The following is a 21,929-nucleotide window of genomic DNA, read 5'->3' as shown; positions in this document are numbered from 1 at the left end:
GCCAGCGGTGGTGAAGCTGATTGAACGGACAGAGGGGACATTGTGCTTCACGATGACGTTCGCTGTGGTAAACATCGGATTCGCGGAAATGCGTTCACGGCTCGTCTTGGGAGAGAGGCCTATGGCCGCGGATGGCATTGTGTTTTCCCGCTTTAATGTCAGAGTGCTGCGAGAACTTACCTCGCTCTTTCTTTTCCTTTGAGAAGGAGTCAAACCGTCTGCGGAGAGACTTTCTTCGTTTGCGTATTTCTGCGGGGAGAAAAGGGAAAAACAAAGTTACAACGAACGTTAACCATCGGATCGTCTGTGCTTCAATCTCAGCAATAAAGATTGCGCAAACCACCGTCTGAAACGTCTTTCTTCTCTTTATAGGTATTGTGTACTGTTGAGAACAAACACTGCGCTGTCCTCTGAGTGGAAAAGCTCAATTGTTTCTGGCCGTCTTTTGGGACAGAAGTGAACACCAAAAAGACCAGCGTCTTTTTGGTGTTCCGTACAAACTGCATCCTCAGCACAACTTTCTTCTCTTCCCTCAACGGCAGAGGCGAATGTTTCTGCAGACGAGCCATAGCTGTTTGTTCAAGCAGCCTGTTTTCCTTTGTGAGCGTAAGAAAAGGGGTCCAAGAAAAACACAGAGACAATGTTTAATGTTTGCACTTTGGATTTCATGTGATTCACCGACGCGGCGCTGCCTGGTTGTGGTCCGTACACGTCTTCTGAGTCTGTTTTTTTTTTCTTCTTGCTAGCATCCAAGTTAGACTTTGCACAAGCAGCTTTTCCTGCTGTTTTACACTCAAACCTGCAGACAAAAATATTTGTCTATCCTTTTTTTTTTTTTTTACAAAGTTGCTCCAGCTAAGAGTCTCTGCACTGAAAAATCAACTTTACTACATTTAATCTCACTACTTTTGCTCAATCTGATGGAAAACCAAATCAGATTTCCCACCAGATCTGATGTGAACTAGCAGTATCCCCACAGCTTCATGCAGAAACATGAGTGTCAGTTCACAGGAACTTCACCGATTCCTTATGTAATTTGCTTCAAAGCAGGTCGGCTCTCTTTTACAAACTCCACGTTTCACTTTTCGGACTTGTTTATGCGCAAGAATCCCGGGGTCTGGTGTTTAGAAAAGACTAATCCGAGGATGGATTAGTCTTTTCCCCGATTACGTAAGGATTTGATTTATTACCCACAGTTGCGCTTTCCAAAATACCTGCGACATGAGTAACAAAATCCCTTTCTTTTTGTTTTCAACCTTACTGACAAGGACGTTTTCAAAAGCAGACATAGAAATAGAAACAGAGCGGGGGGTGGCTGGGGGGAGAGCGTTTCAGCTGTTGGGATAAAGAGGTCAAATTCCCACGACTGCAGGAAATTAAGGTTTATTTCTAAAGTGCAGAGCTCCTCCCAGTGAACACACGGCACCTCCATCTAAGGCTTATTTTCTATTGACGAATGTGTGCTGCTGCACTTGTACATTTACGAAACACAGAAGGAGGAAAAAATAGAGAGAGATGTTTGCAGAAATGCAGCGTTCTGATCTTCGCTCGTTTAGCCTTTACAGATTTAAGCTCTGGCACCTGCGCAAATAAATACCTGGAAATCGTCTGAATCCAACCTAACATCTGTCTGTGGGTTGGAACGTTGCTAGTTTGAGAAAGGAAAAGGATGAACTGCAACGCAAGAGATGCAAAGATGCTGAATATTTTCCAAAGTCTGCCAGGTTCCAGCCATGAACGTCAGTCTTTACTCAGATTTCCGTGGGACAGACTGCAAGCATAATATCACCGTGAACTGGAGAGAATGTGAACGTGATGGTCTGTTGAAAAAAAATCCTAAAAAGGGAGAAAAAAAAGAAAACATGAAAGTATGTGATCAAAAGTGAAAAACTAAAGGAGTGTGACAATGTTTTCCTGCAAGCCCTCTGAACTACTAGAAAGTAATTTGTTGTTGGTGTCTGTGTCCAAACACATGGTGACAGACATGATTAAAAACCCCTGGAAGTGCAATTATTTGCAGGGATTAGTGTGCAAATGATGTTAATTTAGTTAGTTTTTTAACAAACAAAAGGGTTCAGCGTAATATCCTAACTATAACTCTGGCGATATAAAAAAAAACAAAAACAATAGCAGCTGCAAGTTTTATTAAATTCTTAATCTGAAATAAGTCTCCATCACAAGTTCATCGAAAGATCTGGTGTTTGCTGGCCTCTCTGCCGCTCTGAGTTTGATTATTGTTGAATTAAGAGAAGGAGAGAGGCTAAAACGAGAGAAACAGACGGCACAAACGAGGCCCAGAAAGCCTCGTCGTCCCGGTAGAAAAGAGACTCAAGAATAAGGGGGTTCATGAGAAAGAACTCCAAAAACAACAACAACCAATAAAAAAAAAAACAGCAGTGAGGGATCTGGTTAAAACGTGATATGAGAAAACAAAAATATGGAGCGAAATCTGATAGAAGCAGCGAGGCAACAGAAGCCCGAGGAGGACGAGCGGCACGGCGGGAGCCGAAGCCTCGGCCGAAACAGACACGCCGCTCTGCGGAGATTTCCCCCCTCAGGGGAGACAAAGAGCTAAACTATTCCCACACTCGCTCACTGAGAGCTTTGTCTGCAAGCCAGGCGAAAAAAACATAAAAAAATAAAAATCTTTCACCCAGCTGATGCCAATGACCTCTGTCACGTTGCCCTTTGTTGTTCCAAGTTGATCTTCTTTAGAGCAAACTTATCATCTTCAGAGGACGGTTTTGTCCAAAGAACTGAACTGTGCCTCTGTTCGACAAGGAAGATGTGGGAAATGATGAATTGGAAAAATTTTAGAAATCTCAGAGGAGCAATATTGGCGGTTTGCTGTTTAACGGGTTTCCGATTATTTGTGCAACCTCAAGTTACCGGCAGATTTCATCCCGTCAATATTCCTTAAAAAAAACAAAAAACCCAAAAGAATTAGCCGAAGAAAAGATGTGCATAAATAAAAAAAAACAACTAAGTATACGACACAATTTCAAGGCGTAAAGATATTTAGTTTTATTCCTAACTATGCTCCAATTCTTAATCGACACAATTTCTAACCAAACTTTTGACCGTCGCATGATTTATTTGTAAGATGCAAGCATGTTTTATATATTCATATAAACTGTAAAGGTTGCATAGCTTAACAGAGGTTTTTGAAAGAGCTTGGTTTTTCTTTTCTTTATTTTCTTTTAATCACTACTTCACATATCAGTGTATACTTGACATTTTTATTGCCATGGAAACTAAAAAACAGGAAATAGAAAATGATTCATCCGTTTCCCCCATGATTTCTTTTTTGTCTTTCTAATCTGCGGCCCAATAAGAAAAAGATGTCAAGTTACATAATTTTTTTTAAATGTTGTGAGTAAGACATGAGAAGATTTCCAGAAAATGATACAAGCACAGAGTCTCACAGGAAGAGGAAGAAATGCAGAAACTCAACCTCAAAAGACATTTCAGAGTTTTCTTATAGAATATTTTGGTGGTTCTGTTTCGATGAGGAGAGTTCTCGTAGCTGAAAAAGTTTGTCTTTAGTGTTTAACTTCGATATCAAATTTATTATTTGTTCTATTATTGAAGAAAGAAATAACAGAGGAAAAAAAAAAAAAAAGTTCATTTATTTGGACATTTTGCATTTTTGTCTAGTTCATTAATCATTTTGGTTCCAAACCAAAGACAGTATTGACTCTTCCAAAAAAAAAAAAAAAAAAAAAATCCAGACAGGGTCTTTTGAGCGATTTTCACCCTTTGCCAAGCAATTATGAATTCTATTAAAAAAATAAATAAATCAGTTACATTTAGATTAGAAAATGAGTGAAAACTGTGAAATGGTCCTTTATCACGCCATCAAATCAGAAGCATTCTGCTATGATTTCTGGAGCAATAATATAGCAAAGCACAAATCAGTAAATGTTTGGCACTCAAATGTTCAAAATGTTAGAAAAAGCCGCTGGAGTCAACAAAATCTGGGGCTGGAAAATATGAAATCTGTCAATACAAATCGCAGAGCATTTTTGAAAGACACTGACCAGAAAATGTGAGCAGGAACCAAAATCTGCTGTGAGTTTTAAAGATTGTTATTATTGGATTTTTAATTTTTAATTTTTGATCAATTTCAAAAAAACAGTGTGGATGTTCTGCTGTTGTCCCAGGCAAAAGTATTCCCGTCCCTTTAACTATTTAAAAAAAATGTTTTTGCTGTGATAAACACAAACTTTAATTGTATCGGGATTAATGAGCAAAAATCTGAAAAGTGCATTTTTATTAAGCTCTCTTCAACCGTATGCAAAACATAGAATGCTGGGAAACCTGTAATGTGTGAAATTAATTTTTGAATTAAAAATTTCAAAATTAAAGCACATTCGCGTATTACAAAGGCGGAGTCAAAGTACTGGAGGACGTGGCATGAGCACAAATACACACCACACTTTTCAGATTTTAGTTTGCAGGTTGATTGCATTTTTTTATTATTATTATTATTCTTTATTCCAGCTCTTCCCACAGGATGAATTCAACGAGACTCACTGGGGTTCAGTTTCCCTGAGGGGCAATTTAAAGACGCAAACACGGGGCAGGTTTTGTGAAGTTGGGTGGCCGCTGAAGTTTCTCCTTGGGGATGCGAACAAAACGCACAAACTGTGAAGAAAAACGCATAAATTGAGCTGAAAAAAAAAAGAAGAAAAAGAGGAAGTATATCGAGCCTCAAATAGAAACGTGGTCAAAGTTGAGCTGGTTAGTTATTTGAGAAAACGTTGGGAGTCTGAGAAAAGTAGCTTAATGGCCACAGCAGCAAAAAAAACAAAAAAATCCTGTCTGTATCCTTCAGGTCTCAATAAAAACCTGGGAGAAAACATCCGGGTCTGTGAGGTGTGTGTGTGTGGGAAAAATAAAACCCGGTTGCGACGCATTGGAGCAGCTATTTCTTATTATCATGTGTATTCAGCTCTTTGGAGTTCAGGCGGATCAAGAGGTTCCATGAAAACAATGTTTCAAAGCGGGGAGCATCAAGTGGAGGAATGCCGCGCAAATAAACATCTGAGCCAGGATGAAGGCTCGACTTTCCTTCTGAAGCGCTTCAGAGATTCTTAGTGCTCGTGATGCGTCAGCAGCCACAAAGTCAAGCACCTTTGGATGGAGGAACGTTTGTTTTGTTTTTTTCCGCAGGTGTCTCAAAAAGTCACGAGACGGGAAGAAAATGAATCGATCATATGACGTCTGTTTAACGTCTGATTGGTTTCTGCTTCTGTTCATCGGGGCAGAGATAATGAAATAAGAGGGTCACGGAAAGGTTAATCTTGAGGCTTTGGTCACAGTGTTATCTAACAAAGCAGTAATATACTGGCTTCTTCTACGTCTTCTACTTCTTCCTGGCAGGATCTTAAAAAAGGATCATGTAAAGAAGCTGCCGCCTTTAATATTTCAGCTCAGATTATTGAGATTTTACCGAGGATAAAATGTTGCAACGATTCACTGATCTCACGAGACGAAGACGGTACACCAAATTCGGTTTATAAGAACAGGATGGGACATTTACGGGAAAAATCCGATTCTTGTTTTCTCCATGTCTTTCTGGGAATTTATCCCAAAGGATGATGACGATGATGATGATGATGGTGGTGGAAATCTGGGGCCAAGCAAAAAAAAAAAAAGCCCCTGTTCTCAAGAAGAAAGTGTTTCAGCCCACACTGCAAAAACACAAAATGTTAGCAAGTACATTTGGACTAGTTTCTGGTGAAAATATCTTAGTACGATTGAAATAAGACAAAACCTCACTGACAGGTAGATTTTCTAAAAGATACGGGAGCTTGTTAGTGACAACAAAGTTGCAGTTCCACTGCCAGATCATTTGATTTATAACCAGCACTTTTTCCATCAGTTTCAAGCTTCAGGTTGAATGCTCAAGAAGCTACTCCACTGTCCTCCTCCCACCTTTGGGAATGTTGATCTTACAGTCCAGGTCTCTCTCCTCCAGGTGGTACAGAGCCACTTCCTGCAGCCGGGCTCGCTCCAGCTCTGACAGGCTCTGGATGGGAACCGGCTGCAGACGCACGCTCTGTCCCAACATGGTCGCCCAGGTGTGGTCCCCCTGCAAGCAGAAGAGAGAAAAGGTCTAAAATCTCTGCAAAAATTAGACCGCACACTTTGTGCCATTAATCACAGAGACAGGTTCCTCTTCTGTCCTGAAAACGTCGATGAAACAAATCAGAGTTCATCAAATTCTTCAGAGAAGATGGTCAAACAACCATCAAACACTTTGATGCCTCAAAACGTCCGCAGCACAAAAGTGAGAGTTTTCTAGAGAACAACTTCAAGTCAAGAGCTTCTATTCTGGTGCAAAATATAGAGTTATCGCCCTGCTAATTGTGTGTGCAGGTATTGTTCACTGGTTTATTTTTATCTGAGCCATTCTTTGCAAAATACCATTTTGATGCTCTTTGTCTGTTGACCTTGAGGTCTTTGGTTTTGCTTCTCTCATTAGACGACGCTTCGGCCAACACAACTGGTAATACATTTTAGAACGGAGCATCAGTGCCTGTCAAATTTCTGTTTTTAGAAAACACACTAAACGAAAACACAGACAGAAAGGTCTTCAGAAAGTTGTAATGATATTTCTACCAGTAACTTTTTCTTAAAAGGTTGTCATATCAAGATTTACGATTAGCCAACTTCTCCCAAATGGTTTAAAAGTCCTTTTATCGAGAAGCCAGAGTGACGAGAGTCAGAAATCCACTTTCTCAGGCAGCATAGAGTAACACAGATTACTAACCCTAACCCTCCCCCACCTGTTACTAGGCTGGCTGAAGGAAGACTACGACACGTTTTCCTTACATGCAAGAGACACAAAGTCGACTCTTTGGATGGTCATGCATCAAAATTAAAGAAACACCGACTACAGTTGGCAAGCGAAATATTCTGATAAATAAGACAGCTGCTTTGAGATCATTTTCATAGAATATATTGACAACGCCATAATAATGCAAGTTTTCCCTCTTCAATTTAGTGAAGAACACTTAACACTGGAACTGAAGCACATTTTAAACATCTAAAACATAAAACACATCAAAACCAATAAACAGAAATAAAAAAACACACACACACACACACAAACACAACCAAAACCATAAATACAACGGATTATGATTTCTCTGTGAACAGAATCGCCCTTCAAAGAACATTAATCATCAGAATGGAACGTTTTCGAGCTCAAATAATTTCCCTTTTCTCTGTCAGCAGAGCTTGTAAATGTCACTTTGTAGCTCCCGTCTCCTTATCGAGCTCCTGGAGCATCTGACTCAGATCGGCCGTCTGTCCCTCAGCTGCAGAGGTAAAAATAAACTGTATATAAAATCCTTATATGGTGGTCAAACGGCGCCCAACTTTAAACCGCGAACATAAACTCGTAAAATGCATTGTGTGAAACATGCAGTGCCATCAAACATCTTCTGTTTACATTCATATCACTGGGCGTGCTTACGGGCACACAAAACACAATCAAGTCTCTCTTAAATATTCACGTGGTCGGTGGAATGAAAGTATGAAAATGTGGCAGCACTTTGACAGACATTTCACTCTAAATAAAAAGAAAAGTAGGTAGGTTAATAGAAGCAGCCCAGCTTCGTAGCAATTTATGTCTGAATGTGTTTACTTCCAGTAGGGGCTGTTTTACACAGCTCCAGCTGTCGGACAGCGTTCAGGAAATTAGACAAGTTTTGTGTCCCAAGACAGGTTTTGTGTCGGATAAAAGAAAAAAAGACCATATATATAAATAGGACACAGTTGGGATTAGGCAAAATCAATGATTTGGATTAGTCCAAAATGTCAGCAAGCTATATATACTGTGAGACGTTTGTGGGAGGAAACCTAAAATGTTTGACCCAAAGTACCAAAGTCGTGTTGGGCAAACTTGTTAATTTGTAAGAGAGACTCGTTTGTTCTGGGATGTAGCAAAGAAAAACAATAAAGTGGCAAACATTTGGTCTGATCTGGCATGTCCTATCTGAATTACTGGCACTTTAAACTGGAATCATGTCGCTTAAAAACAATCTTGTGAACCAGAGAAGGTGATCTTGAAAAGAGCAGGGTGAATGTAAAGTGCTGAGTGGACAGATTGGTGAGTCGAAGGTCAACCAGAGCCAGACTAACTCATGAAATGTCCGCCTCCCGACTTTTCAAACCCTGTCAGGCAAAAATGCAAATCTGTCTGCAGTGTGACAGCAGGCGAAAAGGGATTCCTTCCTCCAACTGCTGGGCTCTGAGGAGTAACAGGAATTTCGTGCAAAATGTAAATAAGACATCTGCATCAGGGACACTGTGTTTGCTAAAACGTTCAGCGTTTTGGTGTAAAACAAGCAAATACTTTAAAGCTAAAACTCAAACCTTTCAGATGGGCAGAGCTAAATCAATGCCTTCTTTTTGATTGTAAACGGTTCAGTCGGGGCGTTGTCAAGTCGTAGCCGCTGCTGCAACTTCAAAATGTTTTTGCCTTTTGCAGACTCTAACCAGCATTACTGGAACATTTGAAGCATGCGAATGGATTCGTTTACGCATTCCCCTCTAAACCAGTTTTATTCGCCGCATTACATAACCTGAAAGAGACGTTTGCAACGCTGGAGATATTGGGGCAACTGTTGCCGTTAGAAGCTGCAGAAACAGCATGTTTGTTTAGCTGGCTAAGATGTTGGTTTTAATTTGTGATTATTTTATGGAGTAACTCAGAACTCCACATTGGTTCATTACCGAATACGCATGTATGCGTCTACGTTTATGAAAACGCATACAAAAGTATATTGCGTTTAAAGCAGAAATGCAAGATATTTAAGATTTATAAAAATATAGAAGTATAAAGTGCTTCACATGTGGCTATATCTATGTCTATAATGATGGAACAAAAAATCTAATGTTTCAGTAGTTGATTCTTGGTGTTTTTATGACGTAGCCCTTTGAATTACATTGTTGGTGAAATCTGCTATAGAAATAAACTTGACTGATATGTACGGTTGACGTGTTAAGAACTTCGATTCACCATTTATCTTGCTTTTATTCGTCACGGCGATATGAACTAAAAGATGCAAACATCTGGTTTTATAGAAGTTTAGTAAAAGAAGATGCATAATGTTTTGTAACATCGCTAAAAGACATTACGTATTTTCATTTTTTTTTATTGTAAAGGTCAATAATGTCCCATCCCAGGTCTACAGTTGCCCAGTTGTGCTTTGTGTGCCTTCATGATGACAATATATCAGCAAAACAGAGTGATAATAGGTTATGACCCCATAATAAACGAAACACTACTTAAGATTTCTTTTCTGCACCGACTCCATTTGTAGCCAGTTTCTAGTTTTGAGTTTCCATTCTTCCCAACCTTTCCTTACACCTTGTCTAGTTATGGGCTGCTGTCAATAGCAGGAAGTAGGAAACAAGACAATTCACGCCACATGACAGCCAACCCACACAGGAAGACGGAGCAATGGAGTATTTTGTGCCAGGCTTGCAAGATATTTTTCCACATGTGAACCAAAAACAGTCTGGAGCAAGATAAGAACATCAAATATTCTTTACTTTTCTTTTTTTTTTTTTTTTTTACATCTTTGGACTAATTAAGAGAGCTGTTTTTTTTTGTTTGTTTTTTTCCTAATTTGCATCAAAAGCCTGTTCAAAGAATTGTTCAAATCTGCAAAACATTTGTACTGACAGAATGAATAATCACTGCAGAAAAAACACCTGCTGCACCACACTGATTATCTAGGTTTATAATGAAATTTGGCTATTGATGAAAGCAGCAAAAAAATTAAAATAATGTGCATGTATGCAAAGACCAGCTTGCTGCTGTGCCTGCCTCATGATCAGGTGACGGAGTTACAGAAACACTCTCTAACAGCTAGCAGGTGTTTCTCACTCCTCAAACATGTTGACGTCTCCAGGCCTCCGTGTTTCTGCATATTTCTCTCTGTGATGTTCCCAACTGGCCGCGGCCTTTCGTCGTGACCCCACCAGTTGACCACAAAGCCAAATGAGACCGAATGCCAACCCACGTTAGCCTCGTTAGCGCTGCATTCGTTTCCGTTTCAGTGACGTGAAACTACCTGATCCAGGTGAGCGTTTAAAAAAAGATGACGTGTTGAATGTCCTGAAAGAGCCGGTTCTTTTGTTTCTGAGATTAATATTAGCTAAATCTCCATCCTGTCTTATAGAGAAACTTGGTAAAAATAATGATCAGAAAAATGAACAACCTTTTCAAAAGAAGTGATGAGAGAGATAACTCTAATTCTAAACACTAAAGTAAGCAAATCTTAATATTTAGGACCAGAAATGTTAAAATTTGAAAGCTTTGGTACCTGGAGAAGTCAGAATGTAGATGAGGATGGTGGTTTATATTTGTGGCACTTTAAAACTTTTTTCATTTGAGAGTTTTTTACACTTTTATTTCCTGCAAAAATATATTTACACTTGTTTCAGAAACAAACACTCTGCCTTCGCTTCAATTTGACAGCTAATATTTTATTTCACTGGTCAGTATTCACCAATATGCTGATGACGCACTTCTCTGCCTAACACGTTCCTGCAAACTGGCAATCTATAAGAGCATGAGCACAATGACATAGTTAAAGCTCTTGAGGTTATAATAAGACAGATAAGCCGCGAATGATCTAATATTACACAAAGCCTTCAGACTGAACACACACAGTTAAAAATTCGGATAGAAATTTAAATTCAAAAATCCTTTATTGATTCCAAAGGGAAATTAAGTGTTTTTGTAACTCACATTAATTCAAAAGAATAATAAATGGAAACTAAAAACTCAGATCTTCTCTTAACGATCTCTTTCATCAGAGATGCTGATGTGATCAGAGGCTCGTCATTTAATAATCCCTTCAAGATCTCACCCACATCAACAGAGGAACAAAACACACTGTGACATCAAGCAGATTTTCATTTCTTCATTTCTGTCTTTTTGCTGACACGGTTTGACTAAAGCTTTTTAATTGTCCATCGAGGAAACACAAACACGTCCTTCAGTGTGTTCTGTCCTGTTTGAGGATTTACATAATGAACGTGTAAGAACAGAGTTTCCTCAGATCTAATGGCGTCTCATTATCTTCTCACTATTCGGCTTCACGTTGTGTTCCCGAGAATTAATAGGACACGATGGCTGGTTTTCATTAAGATGGTCTCAAAACACAGCTTTACACACATTAGCACGTAAACGTGCTCTGGGAGTGGCTTACATACAGTCGCACACGCACACAAGTAGGATTTACTAATAGGTTCTTGGCAGAGCCAAAGACCTGTGCCTTAACAGGTCACTCGTTGACACAGCAGCTGTTGTGTCACGTCCGACTAAAATTTCATGTTTACCGCACAAACACATGGATTCCATTTTGACGTCCACACTAAAATTAAAATAGTCCCACATCTGTCGAGGCGTGAAACGTGAGCCCAGATTTGCACATCTAGAGGTGCATTGACAGCTTCACACTTTGTAGAAAACACCAAACATGTCGACAAAGCTGTGACACTGAAATAGATATTGGTGTTCCTTCTCGGTAATATCAAATGCTGCTGTATGCAAGTTTTATAAAAAAATATTTTTTTATATATTTGTGAAGTCTGTCAATATGTCATGATAGAGTGGTATGAGACAGATAATCGACATAAATCGAGCTCTTCTGCCTTCTTCCAGTGCTAACTAAAAACAACCAATCAGAACCAGAAGGCGGGTCTTAGCGCTGTTAATCATGCTTGTGTACACATGGTGCCTCTTCCCAATGGTAATTGAGCAAGATGCAGGGCACAGTCTGGTCAGGTCGGCAGTCCATCATGAGCCAAATAGATAAATATCTACACACTGAGGCTGAACAATATTCCAAAATGTTTGCATTATCACCAACTCCAAGAACCCAAACAATCCCCACTGCTCCATCTCATCACACCTCCACCGCTGTGCTGTAACTGTTACATTTCATACTCTGATGTAATCCTGAACCCAACCTGAATAATTTTCATCTCATCTGACAAAAGATTGTGCTTTATGTTCATTAGAGCCCCTGCATTTTTCAGCAAAGAATCCGGCCCCCTTTGTGAAGAAGTCAATATGTTGCTTGTTTTTCCAGATTAGAACAAAGGCAATATTTTTGTTGCTTGGCAACTGACATTGTACAGAGTTCAAACCAACTGAGCTTTCCCTGAAACTCGTCTAATGATAACCCCTCAAAGATTTACCTATTTGTCTTTTTTCAGAAAGGAAGGTTCTATAGGACCAAGACTGGAAAGGTTCTACATTAACGCACTCAGGCTCATTTTCATTTCAATAATCATAGTTTTATGAGAAAACCTCAATTGGTGATCATAGGCAAACACTTGGGTTGGGTCAAGTTTATAATTTGGACTATATTTTCAGATATAGTCCAAATTCTGCTAGTTAGCTAATTTTGTTATAGCAGAATTTGCTACAAATTGGGGAGTAAAGACAGTAAATCTGTTTCACATAAACTAAACTATTAGTAAACACAGAATAACACAACAAATTCTGCTATGTTCAGGTCTATTTGGAGAAAATAGAGTAAAATACAAAATCTGAGTTTATATTAATAAAATATAAAACTCAGTTTTATATTTAATTTGGAAAAACTTTCTAACTATCATGCAATTATCAGTGATTTATGAGGCCTAAAAGGCAAATGAAACAACTAAAGATAGATATCCAAAGATTGTCAACATGAAAGTCACACAGTATCCACACACACACACACGCCAACTGTACCTGTAGGAGGGCTTCACCTTTTCTCAGTTAAAATCCCAAAACTTTTGTTGCCTTTAGTTTGCAGAGCCTTGGTTATCTAGACTTTGGTCAGCAAAACAAATTCATCTCAGCTTCATCTGAGCTGCACGAGACTGACTGGGGAGGGCTGAGCAGTGTGTTAGATTAAGAGAAAAGGAGGAGGAGGAGGAGAAGCGGTGCCGCCGACTCAACTTCTTACAACATAAACACAAGAGAGGAGGGAGGGAGGAGGGACGGGGGAAAAATGGCAGAAGAAACTGGATAGATGGAAACGCAGTGAAGGAAGACAGTGGGAAAGATAACCGGGCGAAATTATCAGCAGAAACAATGAAGGTAATAAAGAGGAGGTGATTTAAAGAGACAATAAAGCGATGTTATTGCCACTTTATGAGGAGGGGATTTATAGAAACACAAGAATCTCAGCAAACACAGACAGAAAGACAAGTTTGGAGGAAAATGGAATCAAAAATGGTACTGCAGGTACTGAAAAGGAAACAAAAAAAAACATGGTGATCAAAGAAAGTTGGTCACATGAGGAGGGTTAAGGGGCAGAAAGTAGGAAACAGGAGTATGGTGAGAAAATATTAAAGGGATAACTGAAGAGGAAATGGGGAAAAAAAGCATAAACTACCAATGAAGAGAAGGAAGGTAATAATAAGAACGGTAAAATGCTTCTCAAGACAAGACGATACACAACACCGGGTTAGAATGGCAAAGCAAGAACCCTTTTTTGTTTGGTTTTGACAAATATAGTTAACATATAATTAGCCAATATAGTCACAGATCACACACACTACTCTCGATGGTCAGAAGTCATTAGGTATGACCAGCTCAAATATCGTAAATTTGAGAAAATATTCCAAAGGTTAAACTTCTCTCCAATATTTTTTTTTTCCAAATACTTTCTCCAATTTAGATTTGTTCAGCTCAATTATTATGGGTTGCATTCACACCAGAAATGTCATTTGGTCTGCTTGTTTGGTCTGGACCAATACCAGGCCTTTTCTTGTTTTTTTATCTCTTGATGCGGTTTGCTTTCACGCTGTGCTATTTTGAAAGCTGACTATCAATTACTATAAAGTGATGATCAGTGGACAGAAATAAAGGAGGAGGATGAGGTGCTCTGTGTGTCCTGGCCCACAACATGCCAGCAGTCCGCTTTTTGAGATGGTTGTGGTGCACTTCCTAACAAACTCAGACCTTCCTCAATCTGAAATAACTCACAGCGCTATGTATCACAATATTTGGCAGACGATGCAATTCAGTACGATTTGGTGCACTTTTACGATTTTCTGAAAGATTTTAGAAGGACAGAGTGATTTTAGTGGCATTTTGTGTTCCACAGACTTGGATTTAATTAATTGAAAATCGATTAAAAGCACCAACTACACAACACATCTCTGCATCACCCCGTAGTGATCAACTCCTGCGCAGCGCCGCCATTCCCCTGCTTGGATCTCTGAGTATCTGCCTCTCAGACTGCCAGGATCTCGTACTCTCAGTCTCTGATACTCTTTGTCAGTTGCTAATAAGAATGATCGATCCTCCATCGTCATCAAGGAAATCCTCGGATTCCGGCTGCGGGTTTCCCCTCTTCGTTTTCCGGCTCAAGACAGAACGCCACTGCATGCCGAGTGTTCATTCTTCAGGTAATTCTTTATATACAGAACAGAAACCACTAAGCTAAAAACAAATTACGAAGTGGATGCCACCAGTCGCTTCGATATCCAAACTTTGCATTAATTTCGCGATCTCACTGTTTTTGCCGCTGCTCTGTTTACACCGCTACTCTGTTCCGCTTCTCTTTCACGGTTACTTGCGCAACTTTACTTCGTTTCTTAGCAACAAAATACAGCCCACCGTTATTTATTAAATATTTGAGATTTCCCAAAACAAAGGAATCTAGCGTTGCGTTCCTTTTTTTTTACGTTTGCTAGCTCATTGCCTTTCACATAACTGGAAAAGCCGTTTTTTGACATTCTCTGACATTGTGAAAAATATGGTTTACTTATTTCAGCATAACTCTGGTTTTACTGGGCCTATTAACACAATTAAAAAACTGGTGTGTAGTTTATAACGTGCATTTTAAGCACAAGTTGAAAGTGAGACTTGGGGAGGCGGAGTCTTGCTGCTAAGTCGTCATAAACTAGACATGTTAAAAAGACGGTATAAGCTTATGGACCACTATGGTTTAACGTATCGATACTCGTGGATGAAAAACCGATACCTTCCGAGGGTGAAAAAAAAAAATCGATAAATATCAGAATCAATATAACTATACAAGCCTACTATTACTCAAGGGCTAGAGAGACAGAGGCAGATTTTACTTTGAAGAACATGTAGAGTCAGTAAGGTATTGCTAGGTCAGGACGGGTGAAATGATAACGTGTTGGATTGATAAATACAGATTTTAAGAAGTATTAAGACTAATTCATAAGAGCCAATAGGAAGGTAAGGACACAGAAGAAGTTAGGAGGGAGAAAGACAGAAAGAGAAGAGGAGGGAGGCGAGCAAGAGGGAGCAAGCAAAGGATTAAAACGACAGGATAAAAGGTCTATAAAAAGGACAGGGGAGAGCATAGCTGAAAGAAAGAAAAAGGCCGTGAGGAAGCCTGCTCAAGCGAGAGATGATCAAGTCGTAGGTTATGTTAGTGGGCGTCAAAAGCTTCTCTGAGCTCCGATCTGACCTGGATCTCCTCTAATTGAGCTGGAATTAAACCACCTCTATGACGTTGGATATGTGAGATCATGATCAAGGCTTCCATGATGTTTAAAGAGACAAAAGAACAAGATCAGCAACAAGTCATATATAGCACAGCATGAAGTAGACGTACGTTTCTTTTTATTCCTGCTATTTTTGATCAGAATTACAAAAATCATGTCTATCCTCTATCATCCAGAATAATGATAGAGGATTTTTCTTTACTACTTTCTTTCAATTTTTGAATTTCTGACAGGCCGAGTCAGTTTTGTAGGCCATAATGCGCGCACACACACAGAGTCATGTTTTCATGACTTGTGGGGACTTTACTATGACTTCCATTCATTTTCCACAGCCTACCCCTAATTCTAACCCTAACCACCACATACCGAGGCCCTAATCCCAAAACAGCATTTCCCTTCATGGGGACCAAGAAAATGTCCCCACACGGAGCAGTGGTCCCCACTTTGCAGACAGAAACAGGTTCCCACAAGTGTATAAAAACCTGGTTCTCACACACACACACCCACGCAAAGTTTTTACGACAGCTGCCTTTGCAACTAAATGAAAGAATGATTAGGATCATTTTATGTTTGGATGACAACATCAAGTGTGTCTAAAAGTAAAATTCCCAGCTGATAACTTAAGATGTGGTTTTAATATTTCCACATTATTTTCTCTAATTATGATACCACATAATTTGTGGATTGCGCAGAACCATTAAGAAGCAAAAATAAACAAAAAAACAAGAACAAACAAAGCAAACCATAACATGATGCCTTGGTATTCTCAGGCTTACTAGTTTCCACTGTTTTCCTCCATTTCTTAAAAAATTTAATTATGGCCAAATCCTTCAGATTTTGCTTCAGCAGGACTAAAAAATTATCTTGTTAAAATCTGTATATTTTGTGGAGAATTATCCTTTCTCTATGCTACGTTCTTGATGTATGAGGTTGAAGAAGAGTCAGTGAGTTGAATTTATGAATTCCATTTATTAACCAAAATACAGCTGGTCCATAGCTCATGCTATCCTTAAGAGCTAGCAGAACAAAATGGCATCAAACAATAATTTGTAATTCCTTTTGTTAGCCTCTATCGAAGCTACACCCTAAAGAGGGCGTTGCCTAGTGTGTCATATCCTCTAACCTTAGCTTTGCGGGTGTTTCCTAACATGTAATTTCCCTTAGCTTTAGCGCATGTGATCTATGTGAACGCATGTATGTATATATATGATACTGATGTTTCAAAATGAGAAATAAAAGTCACCGTCACCAGGATAACAGTACTAGAATATGTGACTACTTTATGTTAAAATACGGTGTAAAGGAAGAACAAATGAAACGGGGCCAAGAACAAAACCCAGTGGAACTCCGTGATTCAAACCAAGTAAAATATAGTTTAAGTGACACTAAATTTGTAGTAGATGCACTTCTAAATAATAATTAAAAAGAAACCCAAGCAGCAATCAAACAGTCCAAATTGATTAATCTGTTCTTAATAAATTCATAAAAAACGGGGGAAGCCAGCACATAATCATCACTTACATGACTTAAGAGAGAAATTATGAAGGTAAGTAATAGATAAATGAAATAACATTTATGGAGTGTCTTTCTTTTTTGCTAGTTTTTTTTTACTAGCTATCTTGAAGCTTGTGTTTGTGTGTGTGTGTGTGTGTGTGTGTGTGTGTGTGTGTGTGTGTGTGTGTGTGTGTGTGCGCGAGAGAGTAAGCCTGGAACACGTCTGTCACACACACCAAAGCCCAAAACAAAAGCAGCTAATATGAAGGGGGGAAGAAAAAAATCTGACTTGTCAGGTCACCACAGGCAAGTTTGGATTCAATGACCTTGAACATCACATGTTCATCCACGAGTTGAGGATGAACAAATAAACTACAGACTGCAGGGCAGTGAAGACTAAACAAAACAAAAAACAAAGAAACTGGACCAACAGAGACACAAACAGACAAACAATATCTGACTGATTATAAGCTCTCAACTTAGAGAAGCTGATTTTTCCTCTCAGGGCTAATTCGCTTTCCCATTCAGCTGCAAAAACATCTGCAATTTCACAACGTCAACAGCGCTTTAAAAATGATTTGCCCTCATGCAGATGTACTCTGGTTTTGATTTTTCTTCATCAAACACATTTCTGGTTATAGAAAATATAACCTGGATAACTACAATCTGTTCAAGGCACAGATTCAGGAAATAATTCTGACAACATGAAATAGCCTAAACGGCCTCTAAAAGCAATATAACACAACGTGCTCTATTCTAAAGAAATTGGACTTTTAATGGTCTGGTGTTGGCCTGCTTCATCAGAGGCTAGAAAACTTTCCATAACTGATGGAATTTTGAATTCTGCTCTTTAGAAAATCCTGAAGGACAATATCCTGCCATCTTGAATCTCAAGTTATGCACCAGCACCTTTAGCAGACCTGCAACTACACCTCTATAAAGCTTTAAAAAAAAAACGTTTCAGAATGGCCCCGTCAAGGTTTGAACTAAAATCCAATCGAGATGTTTTGGCATGACCTTAAAGGAGACCTAGTATGCAAAATTCACGTTATACACATCTTTGTACTTCCATTTGGGTCTCTACTGCTTCTAAAAACAGCCTGATCGCTTAAGAAAAAAAACAAAAAACAAAAACTTAACTTCACTTGCTTGTGCAGGAGGCTCTGCTAATGTTTTTCAGACATGCATGGATGTATAATTAGTGACGAAATGCTATACAAAAGCTTGTTTTGAAATTAGTACTGAATAAATGTAAAAAAAAAAAGAAGTGAACATTTTTTTGTTTAAAGTTGACTTGTATTTGCAGCAATGTTCAGCTGACTGTGATTTTTGATACCTGATGAAATAATAAACGGAGGTAAAGGCGGAATCACGTGTCTCTGATGTTTGCAACAAAGCTTTTTAAAAATATTTGTGCCACGTTTTGCAAACATTCACGATAAATTACATTGACTGTGTTGAAAACATTGTTATTTCTTGACCTAATTCTGATATTTTTGTATGACACTGTTATGTTTCACATGGCGTAATCTTTTCTCTTTAAAATATGCTCAAAATAAAGGCTGGGAATATCAGATTTTTGAAATGTGAGATTGTACCGTTATAAGAGGTGGTCACTAAGAAGGTCACGTTCTTAGAGTTCTGGGTTTTTATCTGGACACAGCATCAATGCAGTCCATTCCTTTAATAACATTCAGTTGATTTAGATGATTTAATAATTCCAAAATGAAATGTTACTGAAACTCTGGGCACTAAGCGTTTCTTATGCCACTGTTGGTCAACATCTTAAATGGTGTTCTGATTTTTGTAGCAAAAAGCATCAAAATAAAAATGTACAAATTTACTAAACCCCCCAACCCCCCAAAACAAACAAACAAAAAAAAAACCAAACAGAAAAACATGAGTCATAGGTTTCTCTGCCTATAGTGAAGAAAAGCGCTTAGTCCTGTAGAAACCATTTTGACCTGCGGCCCTCCCTGCCCGTCTTGTTCCACTGATTTCATGGATATCTTCTGGTCGTCCTCCCTGTCATCGCTTCCTCTAACCCTGCCACTCGTTTCCAGTTCAAAGGTCACAGGTGGCACCGCGTGGTCACGTCCCGAAGCCTATGTGCTGACTCCAGCGCTCTTCTTCAAAACAGGATGAATGATGCACAGGCGACTCTCAAATGAATGCACTCTGCCAGAGCAGGAAATCCATGTCAGGACATATGGAGGAACTTCAAGGATACAGCACCACCTATAGGCCACAATATGTTCAACAAGATGGCAAGAGCAGCAAAAGACAGAGTTCAAGGGTTGACGAAAGGGGTAATTCAAATTTAAGATCAATTTGAGGGTTTTATTTACATGTAAATATGAATATGTGATTTTTAAACTTTAAGATGACTCAAATTTAGAAAACACTATATGAAAATAAGGGGAGGTTATCTACATAGCTGTAAAAATATGACACTGTGATGGATATGTTAGGTGTATCCAAATGTCCTGCACGTATTTGTCCTCTCACAGTTATTACTAGCTCTGCTGCTTCTAACAAGCTTTTCCTTTCACTAAACTTTCTAATAATAAGTCTGGGTAAAGCACTGTGTGATTGTGTAAGCCACAAAATAGGTATATTTAAAAAAATTCATTGGTCTGCTAATGCATCAAAATTGGCTGAATTAAAAACTTATTAATAAAAGTAATGGTTGGACTTTTTTTTTTTATCGACTTACTAAAATGAAATAAACTTTCAATTATGTAATTTGTTTTTAAAAGCTCGGGGTTTGTAAACCTTTCTGTATATCCCATGTAAAAGAAACCAATAAAGTATTTACAATTGCTTTAATGTAATTAAACCTCTAAAAATGAGATTAGACTGAAGGTTTAAAGTGCAGTCTTGAGTAAGCCAAATTAAATGTGTTGCAACTTTGATGTTTCAGTGGACAGAGGACAGAGTCCAACACTGCAAGCTGCACATTACTGGAACCAGATGCAATTATCTTCACACTATCTCTCTCTCTCTTTTTTTCTTTTTTTTTTTGCCATGTCTCTCACCCCGCAGCCACACACACATTCACACATAATTACGTCTTTCTATCTTCACATTGACTTCCATTCATTTTTCATTCACTTCTACAGCCTAACCCAGCCCATTACACTAAACCCAACCATTAAACCAAAACAACACTTCTATCATACTCAAGACATTGTAAAAATGGGCCCTACAAGGTGAGAAATCGCAAAACACACACATATATATGAAAATACACCATATACACAAAAACACACACCTACTTGACGCTAGAAGAACCACAGCCAATTATAAATACACACACCATACAGCGATAAAGGAGGACGTTATGTTACTTTGGAGAGAAGCAGAGCAGGTGCAGTATAATTGATGAAGCGCTGCTGTTTATAGAATCACTGGCACATCTAGTTACGGATCATATTGTGTGAAAGGAAGACAGTACACATAATGGTCTTTTAAAGCCAGCTCAAATTGCTAAATTAATATAGATATATATATATATAGATAAATTGTCAGCTGTAAGGATAAAGAGCCTTCACCCTATTTTTCAGGCATGGATATGTCACAGTGCACTTTGTGATAAGCGGATAGGCTTATAGGGATCATAATTAGGCTTGAAGATTAGGTTCTTCTAAATGAAAGTCAGATAACAAGGCTATTTGTCCTGTGACAGTTCACTGTGGGATACAGCAGGAGTTTTCAGCAGATCAGATTGAGCTGCTGCTACTTAGTGAATGCATGTGGTAATTCTGGATATTCAAACCAGAAACCCTGGTAATTATTTTAGATCGGAGGTAAAACATACATTCCAACAGATACACATGGTCACTTCAGCACAAGATTGGCTAACCATACTTGTAAGAGAAAATATCGTTTTGAATTATACTTGTGACCTACTAGTTTTAATGAAACAGTGCCCAAATGCACACTGAAAGTAGGAAATGCGTAGATTGAATTGATCTTCTAGTAGTGCTCTAACTACTGATGGACAAGATTAACTGGAGTTTAGCTATTTGCCTCTGTTAGCGGATTCTATGCGGATGTTGTGGGTTTTACTTTCTGAATTGAATTCTCAAAACTTTATCAAACTGTTCTGTTTAACAAAAACATGTAACAACTGGAAGTAGGCCTGTCATGATAGCAAATTTTGCTGAGCGATTAATTGTCTCAAAAACTATTGCGATAGACGGTAGTATTGTTTGAAGACCTTTTTACACTGATTTAATGGAAATGACATAATAATGCATGCGATTTCCTACCAAAGATAGAGACACTTTATTTTCAAAAGAACACCCAACACTAGAATTGATAAAATAAACAAAACAACCAAAAACAAAAATAAAATGGATTCTCAGTCTCCATTAGCAAAAATGTACTTGAATAAAAACACCAAAGTGTAAATAAATACTGCATTCAACCAAAAGAGTGCAGATTATGAAGTCTGTTTACCATATTGCCCTTCAGTAATCATTAGATTTAAATAAAGAAGATGAGCACATCCGACTACCTGATGCAATAATTCACACTACACGTTAGTTCACACCTACATTTCCCCCTTATGACAATCTTAGAACGTTCACCGTTCTAAGATTGGCGCTTTCGTAACCGATCATCCTGTAGTGTGTTACAGTAGATCGTTGTGGCCCCTCCGATCTAAATCAGGGGTTTTCCCCGACTGGGATCGTTACCGCAGCCTGTTGAATGTGACAGGTAGCCAATCAGAAAGCCGGATTCTGCTCCGCGCTTTCTGAGGGGAAATTACAGAGGGGAATCCCAAACAGCTGACACGGCGCAACCTGAAGTCCAGCGGACATTGGAGATGATATGTGGAAACAACATTAATGGTTATAAAACATTTGGTGCAAAGAATATAGAAATGACGAGGGGAGGAGTTGGAGCGAAATCGC

The 21,929-nt window shown here is 38.8% G+C and overlaps 1 protein-coding gene across 4 annotated transcripts in view; it reads right to left on the bottom strand.

The window, feature by feature from the left end:
* The window catches only part of arhgap36 (Rho GTPase activating protein 36), a 61,190-nt gene that overhangs the window by 20,344 nt on the left and 18,917 nt on the right, over positions 1-21,929 (bottom strand). For 3 of the 4 annotated variants that reach the window (XM_044097683.1, XM_044097686.1, XM_044097687.1), the window contains exons 2-3: positions 5,941-6,097; positions 181-249 (exon numbers count right to left, since the gene is read on the bottom strand). In XM_044097683.1, coding sequence (XP_043953618.1) covers positions 181-249; positions 5,941-6,097 — 226 coding nt within the window. Of the gene's footprint in view, positions 1-180; positions 250-5,940; positions 6,098-12,772; positions 12,893-21,929 lie in introns of those variants that run through there. The other variant, XM_044097684.1, reaches the window with a different exon arrangement.

The sequence above is a fragment of the Gambusia affinis genome, linkage group LG18 (assembly GCF_019740435.1).
Source record: "Gambusia affinis linkage group LG18, SWU_Gaff_1.0, whole genome shotgun sequence".
Taxonomy (NCBI): Eukaryota; Metazoa; Chordata; class Actinopteri; order Cyprinodontiformes; family Poeciliidae; genus Gambusia; species Gambusia affinis.
The sequence above is the reverse complement of the archived record's forward strand: the minus strand, read 5'-3'. Positions and strand labels throughout refer to the sequence as shown.